The sequence below is a fragment of the Temnothorax nylanderi genome, unplaced genomic scaffold (assembly GCF_030848795.1).
Source record: "Temnothorax nylanderi isolate EJ_2023f unplaced genomic scaffold, tnyl_v1.0 TNYL_tig0082_pilon, whole genome shotgun sequence".
Classification (NCBI taxonomy): domain Eukaryota; kingdom Metazoa; phylum Arthropoda; class Insecta; order Hymenoptera; family Formicidae; genus Temnothorax; species Temnothorax nylanderi.
Window position 1 is genome coordinate 387,160 of NW_027249144.1, and position 13,637 is coordinate 400,796.

A 13,637-nucleotide genomic window follows, 5' to 3' on the forward strand; every position below is an offset into this window, starting at 1 on the left:
ACGGCGGGCGCCTTTGCGGGCGTACAATGTAATCGTGTAATTTCTGCGAACGGGAAACCGTACCTCGGGTGCTCGAGGAGGCCCATAAATTATTGCCACACGTTCCACCAATCGCTGCACCCGCGATGCTCGCGATGAAAAATCTCGCGGCCAATAGCGGGAGAGAGAATGGCCCGCTGGATTATGCTTGCACGCGTAACTGCCGCCTCCAGTCGCGCAAGTGCACGGTAGAAGGATCGCGGATTTTTATCGGGGGCGGCAGTTTGCCGCCGTCGCGATTTTCTGCGCTGTGTACGCATACCTTTACGACCCCGCGTTCACCGCGTTTCGCATTAAATATCGTTCTTGTTATCGATATTTGCGAACGCGTGTTTTACGATTCGGTAACCTCGTATTTCTAGCATGCATGCCTTTTAAATATAATAACACCTTTGCCTAGATCTCTCGCGGTGTATACCCTGTAAATCTCGTTGCCGGTCTCGACAGTGGCGATAAATAACGCGCGCCGATTACGCTATTGGGACTTGACATTAAAATGCTGGAGTTGTAATTAAATGTTTACTCACGTTTCGTTGCAGGGATTAATAATCTCGCGTGATAAACGCGCCTGTGAATTAAAAAAAAATCCCTTTTTTTAAATGTTCTAAAAGTAAACGAGGTAAGAAGTACAGCGTAAAATATAAAATTGAACATGATGCAAACAAAATTCCCTCAAATCGTCAGAATTTCGATCAAAATTCTCTGCTGACGCAATTACACCGCGTGACATGTCCTTTCGACACATCCTTCTTTTTCAAAAGTCTTATGAGCTTGTAAACACACTTCGAGATGACACATTAGCATTGCCTAGCGGTAATCACCGATGATTTTGCCTGTATACGCATACGAGAGATCGATCGTCATCGATCTTTTAGACCGGTGACTCGCGAGTGAACAGAGAATAGGATTCGGAGCGGGCGTCAACACGACCCACGTGGCGCGCGCGCGCGCGCGGAGATATAAACACGTCGGCCGATAAACCGCGGCCTCACGATATACCGGTCCTCTCTCGGGGTTCCTCGAATCTGTTATCGGTATACCCGAGGTATATCGTAGGTATACGGTATATCGCAGGGCCCCTCGAATGCATTCCAGGAGGCATGAGATACGAAGCGGAGAACTAGTCGGCCCCTGGTGGGTCCGACCGCTGCCGCCGCCGGTATGTAGCGTCATCGCCAATGCGTTATGGGACTCTAATTGCGCCACAAATTATTTTCCGCCGCTTCCACGTGGGAGGGACGGTATTTCCTCCTCCGTCGTTGAGATACACCGTGACGGCGTAGATAAGGACGAAAAAAGGTATAAAGTATTACTTTATCGCTACGTCGAGTAAGTTTTAAGTAACTTTTGGAATTAGATGTCATTAGTGTCGATATTATCAGCGCGGTATCAGTGTAATTAATACGATCGTAATTAATTACACTGATATAACGTGATATAACGTATCTCTAGCAATTACATGATTAGCCTTTTCTGAATATTTACTGGATATTTTGACGATCGTGTGAATAGCGAGAAGGAAGAATCTTATTAATAATTATTACTTATCGATATAAAGTAATAAATAAATTTCTTTAAATAAGAAATATATCTGGTCAATTCGAAACACAAAAAAGAAAGAATTAAAATGCACATAAATTACAATTACTTCAATGAAAGTGATAGTCGGAGAACGTAAAAAAGTCATAAAAACGTCGGCCTCACTTAATTTTACCGTCACGTGGTGACTTATAACGAAATAGTCCGCACTTTCATCTGGCGGTCAGTATACGAATTACGAATCTTCTGTATACACGCGTGATGCAATACTCGTAAATGTAGAACGAGTTTGCAATTCAAGTGCCGTAGCTCACGCGGCTCTTACGCGGCGCGGACAGCCGCAGCGGTAAATCTTTATCCACCGAGGGGGATTGATAATGATCGGGGCAGGCAGTGGTGAAGTGTCAGACTGTCATTAGTTAAAAATTGCTAAGACGAACGATGATTGCCCGGGAGTGGAGCGAACGGGATTACGAAAGCACGCTCGGGGCTGCCGAAATATATCCGGGATTATCTCGAGACCCCGAGAAACGACCGGCTAATTTCGACTTTCGCGAAAGTGCCTCTCGCGCTCGGGCACGGTCCCGGGCAGTTTCATTATCGCGAGGGAAGGGAGAGAAGAATTCGCGGGCGCTAATTGACGTTTTCTTGGCCCGGGCGCAACCGCGAAGCTTAACTTAACGTTTCTTTAGGAGCGTCGCCGTGAAATCTCGCGTTTCGTGTGCGAGAGATAATTTCGTATCGTGCGTTAGCACACAGTTAGCATACAGTTTATATTGCACATACCGGTTACTTATCCAATCTTAATACAAATGTTAATAACTGGACCCTCTCATTGGCGCTCGCGTATACGATCGCGCAATTTGGCCGCAGTGGGGCAATAATCGTTTGATATTTCGCTTCAGCCAGCAATTAACGCTAAGTGTCATTAAGTTATGCCGCAATGTCCGCCATCGCGCCACCGGCTACATCTCTATACGATTAAAATCGCGCTGCTAGTGAGAGAATTCCTTCCCCGTTCGGCTGATGCAAGAATCCGATAAAGATCGCGGAGAGCGCGATGTGTGGTCTCGCGTGTGTGAATATCCGTTTAATCCCAACGCGCGCGGTCTTCTGCCCAATGCGAGTTCCTCGTATGGGAGGCGCCGCCGCTTAGTTAACCGTTCACCCGGAGGAACGATGGCTTAATTAAACGTCGGCGATATCGCGTTGTCTCGCTCATATATGTAGGCCTCGCCGAGAAGCTTTCGCTTGACCCTTCGATAGTGTTCCGTAATTACGTGAGAGATAAGTGTCGTCGATAATAATGCACAGCTCTCTCTATTGCTATAAATTAGAATCTGATCTGTGATAATAGGTATGATGCTTTTTTTCGCCCAAATTTAGCCGCGGAATTCATTTGCGATATATTTGCAATGTATCTCCTTTTTTGGATCGTTCCGTATTTTCTTATCAATACCACTTTTTTCGCGGGTATAATAAACAACCATAAATATTACATCTTATGTGCATCTCGAGAACCTTTCCGTTTTGAAAAAAAAAAGAGGTTTAGGTTCATTCCGGTGAATTAAGCAGGTCCCGCGTGCTTTCTGTGTGGTGACGAGTTATACGGCGCAATTAAATCGAAAGTGTGGTGTACCGCGAGAAAGAGGCACGCTCATATTAACAAGCGACGGCGGCGGCAGCGGCGGCGGCGGCGGCGGCGGCGGCGGCGGCGCCGTGAGGCCTGTTTTGCATAAAAATTATAAGCCGAATTAATGTTTTCACCTTCACGTAAGCTCACACGTACACCGCGCTCGTTCACGTGTGCCCGCGGATTCGGGCGATGCGTGACTAACGCCGTGCTTTATTGCACGCGTTCGTACCAATCTCCAACGCCCTGTCCAGTACTTTCTCACGCGCGATCCTTCACCGCGATATATTATTATCGATGCAATTCTAATCTGACAATTCGTTGTATTGTAAAGGCATGTAGCATTAGTCTCTGTCAGGTATGACAGAGTTGTTTACATCGCGCCACGTCAAAATAGCACGCTCGTGGCCTTAAAACACGCAATACCTAGTGCGATAGAAATTATATTTATTTGATCGCTATAAGTGCGCCAATTTTTACAATGTTATATATAAAAATTTAATGATTCCTTGCATTAGATGCAATCAATCCTTAGTCACAGCGACGATTAGGAAGTTTTCTAGGTATTTTATGTTTTCAACTTGTAAATTTGATGAAAAAAATTATGTTAGACATGCGAACGAATAATTTAAGCATTCTCGTGATTTTTGTTGCAGGTGGTTTGGCTGACCGCAGTCCTGTGCCCGCGGCTTACTGCCGCCAACAATCTAACTTTATCCTCCTCTCGAAGCCCCAAGGAACATTTTTTGCACGGAGAACATATCTCTGACTTGTGAGTAAATTAAAATGTGATGGAATAATAAAAACTTAATTAGAGAAAATTATTATAGATCGAATTAGATCGAGCATAGCAAGCTTGATCTAAATTAAAATGAATCTTTTTTTAACATTTTAAGTTCAAAGCCTTGTACTAAAATGTATATTTATCCATCTGTACTACGTTCGATAATCATGGCTCATTTAACATATTTGCAAATGATTTATTGCACGTTACATATGGATATTCACTTGATCAGTCGCGCGAAGTTTGCTATCTTTATTATTCGCTGGTGTGCATAAAATGCTAATAATGTATATGAAACGGAGTAAGATATCATGTCCCGCGGAACTTTTTTAAACCGCTACAACATTCTACAGCGTAATTTAGATACGAGCTATTAGCGCGATCAGCACGGGAGGAATATCGGGGGGTTTCCTTCGGTGACAAGTTGAATCCGATTTAAATTCAACAGGGGGCACATTGCGTAGTCGAAGCGTGTTTTTATTATTTTTTACATACATTTCCCATTAAGTCACCTGTTAACACGACGATCGTATACGCGATTAGACAACGGTTAGAATTTAATCCGAAAGTTCCGTGAATGCATCTGCCTGCACTCACGAAAAACATTAGTCGAGTGAAAATATGTTTGATTGGAAAATGGTGTCGATTAAAAGCAAGAGTCGATTAAAACAGAAGAGTCATTTGCCGTGTTGCAATTCGCAGGGCAGAGCCACTGGAGGAGCCGCACAAGCAGAACACGTATCGGGACATGCAGATGATCCTGCGTAAGGAAGGGGGCAAGGACGGCCTTGAACCGGTTGATTGCTGTCCTTCGGTTTTGGAAATGGTGCAACCGCTCGGCGGTCGAACTCGAGAAGACATGTACGTCTCACTCTATCAGGATGGCGAGAACATCCAGAGGTTCTACGAGTACTCCTGCAGGGCGGACGTTCTTAACAAGCCGTGCAGGTTCGCCGACCGGAAGCTTAGCAACCAGTCCAGATGCGTGCAAAAGTACTCGTTCTCGTACGCTATCGTCCAGACTCCTGGATCGGAGGTATGATCGCGAAACGTCAAGATTCTGTCGTCATTCCGCCATCAAGAGTAGTATTTTTTTTTTAAAGGAGATTATACATATATTCTTTCGATCGCGATATCTTTCGCGTTTATCAGTCTATTTAAAAAAAACTTCGTGTAGCGCCGGAAAATTATGAAGTCTAATAATCGAGCGAAATTATCTAGAAATATTAATTATTGTACTAATTGTCGTCCAAATTGGAATGGAGCAGCACAGAAGGCACCACCACAGGGAACACCATCGCTTTCCCGCGTTTTCCGGTAACACCGTGAGTGGATCCGGATGGACGTTGGACTACATCAGGGTGCGGAGCGGCTGCAGCTGCGAGGTCATGCCGAAGCCGAGGAAGAAGAAAATCACGGCGAGCAAGGCGAGGAGAGCGAAGAGCAAACAGCGCCAACCAAGGGACTTTGAGACGTGAAAGTGTCCTTATGATTCGCGTCCTAATGACAGTACATTGTGCAGTAATTGTGTTGCGACTGACAGGAGAATGCGCGTGCGAATGTGAGATTATGTACGCGAGACGTGGGGGGGACGTGCGCGCGAAGAATATTACTAATCGTCGGACGCAATGAAAACGTTACCAACGATCATATCATCGATTTTTCTGATGACAATTACATAATGATAATTTATTAGACATTATTCGCGGGCGTGGAACGCGTCGTTTTGTGAATGGCGCGTTTGACGTCGATCAATCGATTTGTACTCCTTGGTGCTTCATTTACAAATAACTTTCTTAGCGTATTTTAAATATATCTCCCTATTTATTACCAATTACTTTAGTAGGAAATTTTCGCGAATTAAACATAGGTATGATTCGTCAAATTTCATCAAATTATTTGAATTCAAATTATTTTTTATTTTGAAGTTACGATCTTACAGTAGCAAACTGATCATTCACGAGTAAATAAAGAACTTTCATAATGATTAACTGATATCGCGATTAACTCAAGAACAGTATTTCAAGATAATAATATATTGAGATAATTTCATTGGTTCTCTTAATAAAATAGGCGTGTGTCTCGATGCGCATTAATTTAATGCTTTAGTTTAATTAAATCTAATTTTTTCATTTTACCGGCGGCCAGTTTTCATTCTGTACTTTTACGTGTATATTATAAATTTGTATGTACTCGGTAGCTTGCGAGAGTTCTAATAAAATATATGGTATTTCGATTAATTAGGATCTAACTCATTGCATCTATATCTAGATCTGCGAGGCACGTTGTGGTTCAATAACGAGGATGCGAATCATAGTATTACTAAAAAATATTTAATTAAAATTGTAAAGTATATATTTCATATATTTAAACTAATACGATTCGGCTTAGGAAACATTGACTAGATGAGTAAAACGTGCCAACAGCCATGACAATTATTAATAAATCTGACTATTGTAAGAAATGCGGAAAAATACTTATATAAAACCATTAGATTAAGTTCTTTCCACTGCGCGAATTTTCATTGCACGTCGATACGATGCGTATAAATGAAAAATATGTTATATTAATAGTTAAAATATTTCTTTTATTTTTCTCTCTTAATTTCTTGCACCGCGCAATGATAGATTTGTTCAATCCTAGCGTTACTGCGATGTGCAATGCAGATTTGTGGAGAACTGTATTTTTATTTTAATTTACATGTACGCAAAATAACTATTATTAGCGCGTTAATTCTGAGAAATCGTAAATGCACAGCTGTACATAACTCCGCGGGAAATAAGGAATTTGCTGTTTTATGTCACAATGTCTACGTACGTTTCATAATATTAACATGCTTTTTTTTAATTACCTTTTTGACATATACTTCTTCGCCATAAATGCCGTATTAATAATGACGTATTAATTTTTTTAATGACTTCCAGATAATATTTTTGTTGTATTATACGTAACGTTGTAAACATGCGGACATGTTTTCTGTATCGCCGTGTAAACATTGTACATAAACGTCATTAATACACTTGTTATAAAATCTGATTCAACAATATATCTGACTTTCCACAACATACGATTCCTTTCGAGTAAAAGAAAATCAAGATATATATATAGAAAATAAATTTTTAATAAATTTTTTGTCGAACACATACCTGGAAATGAGATTTTTCGATGCATGTCGGCGAGAAACGGCACAGTCGCAGATTTTCTATTAAGCACAATAGACGCGCGCCTTACTATTAAAAGAATTTATAAATTAAATAACATGGAAGGCTTTGAATTACCAAACTCTGCCACTAATACTTTTCGCGAAACTCTCGACACTACGCTCTTATTTTTTCGCGATATTTTTAGAAATTTGAAGTAATTCGGTTATGATAAGATTGTTGTAACCGTAGCAATTGCAACATTAATCGCACCGATTTCATGTTTTTAATTGACAGAACAACTATTATTAATTTATCGCATATTCCAATTAAGACACGAATATAATCTTAAATGTAATATTAGAGATACAGATTTTTAATTATTACATATACATATATACCGCAATAATAATATTAACTACAGGAATATTGTGTTCATAATTTACAAAGCAGCTACAAGCAGTGATCGCGGCTTAAACAGAAATTATCGCAATCACTGCGAATTACTCCACTATATATTTTAATTGACTCATGCTCATAATTTCCCAAATATAGCAATCACAATCCTAATTATAGAAATTTCGCGTTTATAATGTACAAAGCAGCTACAGGCAGTAATCGCGGCTAAAAGAGATTATCGCGATCACTGCTAATTATTCTATTGCATATTTTAATTGACTTATACACATAATTTTCTAAATATAATAATCACAACATTAACTATAGAATTTTTGCGTTTCTAATCTACAAAGCAATTACAAGCAATGATCATGACTAAAACAGAGATTATCGTGATCACCGCTAATTATTTTACCGTATATTTTAACAGACTCATGCATGACATTTTCTAAAGCAAGAACAACATTAATAAAATATTTCGAGTTAAACTAATTAATCTAGAAGGCAACTGTAAGCAACGATGTAAAAAATGATCGTGATCTGCCAATTATTATCATCTATATATAAATATCGCCCTAATTATTACAAATATATAAATACTGCACATCTTTCAATTAGTTTATGCATAATTATTCTGTAGAAAATTTATCGTATTATTATTACTGTTGCAATATCGCTACGAGTAATACTACGATCGCACGAAGTTAGAATCTCACGAATCTGTCGTACGGAGTTAACAGAACTGTCGCGCGTACGCGCCAGCTAACGGCCATCCCGCGATGGCAAGTGACGCTACGGTCGCACGGAGGTTTACTTGACGAATCTGTCGCATATTCGCATTATCGACGAAAAAACAGTACCTAGTGGCAGATTTTTTATCAGGCGCGCGTCTAGGGCTTCAGTGCTGCAGAGGCCTTCAAAATCGAGTTAATCCAGCGGTCCAGAAGGGTCAAAATTCACTGAACCTGATATCCTGGTAGATCCCGGGCGCACAGAAGCATTCGATATGCCGCACTCGCGATATCCGTATGTATAACGATCGTACCACAGCGTTCACGTCACGACCGACACTTTACGAGACACTTCTGACGGTTCTTCGTGCGCGAGAGCCACTTTTGGAGCCCTGACGATCGCGAGACATACGGAAGGATATTCGAACTCGATCTCACCCGCCGCGATGCCTTCCATTACTGAGACTCATGGGGTCAACCGTCTTTATCGACGAGCGATATTGCGATTCTCGAAGTATCGCAAGAGCGGAGCGTCGATTGGCTCCCGCAGTAATATTAGCTCCAATTACACTTCGCGCATTCGATTTCGGAGCAAGAGAGAGAGAGAGAGAGAGAGAGAGAGAGAGAGAGAGAGAGAGAGAGAGAGAGAGAGAGAGAGAAGACAGAAACAAGTGCAGAAAGTGCAGTTCGAACGAGCAGAGATTTAATATATAAAAATTAAATTTAAAATATCGCAATATGTATAAATATCAAAGACGATACAACAAATGCATTGTTACAGGAAATATAATAGACAGCAGCTAATTACTCGGCAGCTGATTATTAAAGCGAGATATTCTAGGTATCATTCGTGCCGACGCGCGGATCTATCCTATCCCTCGAAATCCCTTCCTCTCGCCTTCTGGGGGAGCGAACGGCCGGGGCCGGGGGAACGGTGAGGAGCCACGCCAGCCCGCCAGCCGCGGCAGCAGGATGTCGCTGGTCACTGGTCGCTGTAGAGTTGTGTAGAGTGTAGCGCGCGTCGTCGTTTGTGCATGTCTCTCGGGGCTCGGGGTCTTGACGCATCTCGGCGAGAACCCGGCGCGTTCGGAGAAGAGGATCGCGATCGCGGCTGGGGGAACCAGGTGAGGACCGCGCCCGCCGAAGCGCTCGCCGCCGCTCGCGTTGGCGCGAGGCGACGCGATTAAATGAGACGGGGCAGTACCTGGACAAGTACTACGTCTGGTGCGCGAACATGTCTACGGAGACCGCCCTGAACGACGTGCCGAATATTGCGTCGCGGATGCAGGGCCTGCGACTGATGGCGGCGCATGCCGAGGACGAGCGCGACGTCGCGACGACCGAGAACGCGACGCTGGCTGCCGGCGGCTCGACGTCCTCGACGGCGGCGGCCAGCAGCGGTGGCGTCGTGGCCGACGGCAGCGGCAGCAGCGGGCCGTCGTCGTTAAGGGAGCCGCTGCGAAACATCACCCTCTCCCGGGTGCGGCGCGCGCTCAACTTCGTCGGCGACGAGGACCAGCCGCCGAGCTCGTCGTCCGCCGCGCGGAGCGAGGCCTCGTTCGCGAACAGCGATAAGTAAGCAATTTTACTCTGCCCGGAGTAAGATAACGCGTGGAATTAGCATCGCTTGGTTCAAGTTTCTTCGAATGTCTTTCGAAAAAACTTTAAGTATTTATTATGATCTTCGGCGAGATTGTTAGTATTTGTTATTTGATATAGTCGTATTCTTGGTACTTTCAGCCGGCCACCTATTAACGCGGCAAACACATCGTATTTGGATGGACGAGCGCAGAATAACGCTACTTTGGAGAACTCAACCACGCAGAATCAACCTGCAGTTATGTACAACTGGCAAGGTACAAAGGCAACGATGCGCGAAAGGATTGTATTCCTCTTTAACAATGAAATACTGTCAGACGTGACTTTCCTGGTGGGAAGAGGCGCGCAGCAACAACGTATACCAGCTCACAAACTAGTCCTGTCCTCTGGAAGTGCTGTATTCGACGCAATGTTTAACGGAACGCTTGCGACAGCTTCTTCAGAAATAGAAGTACCTGATGTAGAGCCTGCTGCATTTTTGGCAGTGCTACTTTTTCTATACACTGATGAAATACAGATAGATCCTGAAACTGTGATGACGACGTTATATACTGCTAAGAAATACGCGGTAGCCGCTTTAGAGAAGCATTGCGTTGATTTTTTGAAAAATAATTTGACGAGTGACAATGCTTTTTTGCTGTTGACGCAAGCCCGTCTCTTTGACGAACCGCAATTAGCCTCGGTATGTTTGGACACCATAGACAGATTCACGACTGAGGCCTTCAATGCAGATGGATTCACAGATATCGATATCGATACATTGATGATAGTCTTAGAAAGAGATACTCTTCGTGTTAGGGAATCTAAACTGTTTCAAGCTGTTCTAAGGTATGTTCCAACGCTGTGGGTGGGAGGGGTGAAATGTGTAATGTTCATTCTATATAATACATATATTTTTGTACAGGTGGTCAGAAGCTGAATGCGTAAGGCAGCAATTATCAGTCACTCCAGAAAATCAACGTCTGGTCTTGGGCGATGCTTTGTCTTTGGTTCGTTTTCCCCTTATGTCGAAAGAGGAATTTACAGCGGGTCCAGCGCAATCTGGATTGTTAAATTATTCAGAGGCTAGTATTACAACATTCTATTGATACATATGATAATTGTTACATTTAAGCTAAAAGGTTTACACTCTAAAAATTTACAATTAAATTTTATAGGTCTTATCTTTATTCTCGTATTTCATACTGAATCCCAAACCTGCGGTGGGATTTCTAACGATGCCGCGGTGTTGTATGACAGGCAAGGAACAGACTGTATGCAGGTTTCAACATACAAAGAGTAGATGGGGATATTTTGGAACTAGTGATCGCATTCGGTAAAAAATTATAATCCGTATTCCGTGCGTATAGTTAACGATGGAAATCACCGATGCCCGATGTAATCGAACATTTTAATTCTTGCAGATTTAGTGTGGATAGACGTATCTTTCTACTTGGTTATGGAGTTTACGGTAGCACGCAAGAACCAGCGATATATGAAGTAACAGTCGAATTAATTCACACTGCATCCGGAAAGGTGATAGCTACAAATGCAACAAGTTTCAGCTGTGATGGATCAAAGTACACATACCGTCTAATGTTCAAAGAATTAGCGGAAATCTTACCAAATACGATTTATACGGCATCAGCAACTTTCAAGGTTGTTATGTTGTATCTTGCTGTATCTGATTTATTATTTAATTATTATTATATACGGGAATATGTAAATAAAAAATATTTATTTTTCAGGGGCCATACTCATATTATGGCACAAAAGGAATGAAAAGCGTGTTGGTGGATTGTGATTCAGGAAATGGGAAAGTTAAATTCAAATTTAGCAGTGAGTTGGGAGATAATAATGGCACATCTACTGATGAAGGTCAAATACCCGAGCTTATCTTTTACATGTAATATCATTCGCGTATAATGACATTCCTGGTACTTGCTTGACTGAATATCAGATAAATTACCTAAATCATGTATAAAATATGCCGGATTTTGTCAATTATATATCTTGTGATCGTTTAAAGCAGTGATTTGATTTAAAGAAGTGATCTATGGGCATGCCAAAGGAGTTAACCCAAGATTTTTTCATAATTTTATAGATAATGCATCTTGATTTGATTGAATAAGTTTGATAAATTCAACGCTTAAGAGATACGCAAATCTTATAATAGTGTCTACAATAAATCAACAATGCTATTATATACATTTTGATCTTTCTGCAAATATTACGGAGTATATTATTCGTCTTTCGGATTTAAATATTAAGATTATTTGAATATATTACCTGTAGTTCATATGTTAATTATTAATTAATTATACAAGTAAGATCGATGTTTAGAATTGGAGATGTATAATCTATTTTTCTATCGTTTTAATTGAGATCCGTGTGAACCAAAAAATATAGTTGTATAACAATGTTGAAAAAAGATCACGAAAATAAGTACAAGAGGGAGATTAACCAAAAGAATGTGTACACTCTGATTTCGCCTAAACATTTCTCGTTCGGAATATGTATATTAATATAATTTGAAATTGTAAGCAGTTGAATATATAGCACTTCTCAATGCAAAAGTAATTAACGCAATAAAAGCCTAAAGCATGTGAAGTATTTTTTAGTAAGTTAGTATTTTGGTAGTCACAGTGCGCAGAGCAATGTAGAATCTGATCGAATCTTGTTGCTGTAACTAAATACGAAAAATAGTCGAACGAAAGTAATATAAAACACCATTTTTTATTGATCTCTAATAAAATTTTATCTATTCGATGATTTATTTCAAATTTAATAGAATTTTTATGTATCTCCTTAACGATTCGAGAAAACATATTTGAAGTTTGAGTTTTGTTAATAATGAATGGTGCTAGCTAACGAGATAACGTTGTTATCCTTAGCATTTTTAGAGATAAGCATACTGCATAGACGTAAGTCCGATATTGTTTTCCTCAAAATATAGCGCGCATATACCATTTTATTTGTGATTATATTTAATTATAGATAGAAAAGATGTACATGTAATGTTAAATAATTAAATAGATTTATTCCGCAAAATATTCTTTTGCGACATTAATATCATCACCCTTTTTAACATGCCTTGTTTTTTTTTTAATTAAAATAAATCGTGCATTAAAAAATATTAAATATTTTTTGATGAGATTATTCTCTGTTATCGATGATTTTGTTTAATATTAATATTAAACAAAAAGGCTATTTGTACAGATAAAGGTTATTTATGGAAAAGTTTGTAATTTATAGAGATAATCTACGCGTTGCTTTCTTTGGACACCTTGTATCAGAGACAGAGAGAAGGATGAGAGGCGCAATGACGGCGATTTTCTTGGGACGCTTTTGCTAGGCCGTACAGTAGCGCCACACATCCACTTTCAGGAATTGGAACTACGAGTCACATCTACTTTTCGATACTGTCGATGAATTTGATTCATGTCCGTGCTATGTATACATTATCCACTTTTCGATATTGTCGGTCTTTGGGCCGATATCACAGTCTCCGATTAACGTGATCCTCCGATTAAACTCATTCTTCGTCTCTTTCTAGGGGGACAGTTAGAAAGAGATGCAGAGTGAGTTTAATCGGAGGATCACGTTAATCGGAGACTGTGATATCGGCCCTTTGGCCGGTATTCATAGTCGGTTCTTGTGTTTAAGGCCATCTTAAGTACAATCTTAGGGCCTAAGCAGAATGTCTGTCTTATAACCAAGGGGATCCTGGAGTGACAGCGACAAGGCATAATCGGTCTAAGCAATATCTTTGAATTGGCTGAACAGAATGGAAA

The 13,637-nt window shown here is 40.9% G+C and overlaps 2 protein-coding genes across 6 annotated transcripts in view; both read left to right on the forward strand.

Moving 5' to 3' along the window:
• Positions 1–7,031, forward strand: part of LOC139774533 (uncharacterized) — a 63,104-nt gene extending 56,073 nt beyond the window's left edge. For all 5 annotated transcript variants that reach the window (XM_071709892.1, XM_071709893.1, XM_071709891.1 and 2 more), the window contains 3 exons: positions 3,868–3,983; positions 4,698–5,031; positions 5,264–7,031. In XM_071709892.1, coding sequence (XP_071565993.1) covers positions 3,868–3,983; positions 4,698–5,031; positions 5,264–5,473 — 660 coding nt within the window. In that variant the 3' untranslated portion in view covers positions 5,474–7,031. The remainder of the gene's footprint in view (positions 1–3,867; positions 3,984–4,697; positions 5,032–5,263) is intronic.
• Positions 7,032–9,181: 2,150 nt separating this feature from the next.
• Positions 9,182–12,896, forward strand: LOC139774541 (BTB/POZ domain-containing protein 1). The gene is made up of 6 exons (XM_071709906.1): positions 9,182–9,840; positions 10,006–10,692; positions 10,769–10,928; positions 11,022–11,179; positions 11,268–11,502; positions 11,592–12,896. Exons 1-6 carry the CDS (start codon positions 9,500–9,502, stop codon positions 11,751–11,753), a joined length of 1,743 nt encoding a protein of 580 aa, XP_071566007.1. The 5' UTR covers positions 9,182–9,499; the 3' UTR covers positions 11,754–12,896.
• The last annotated feature ends 741 nt before the right edge of the window (positions 12,897–13,637 follow it).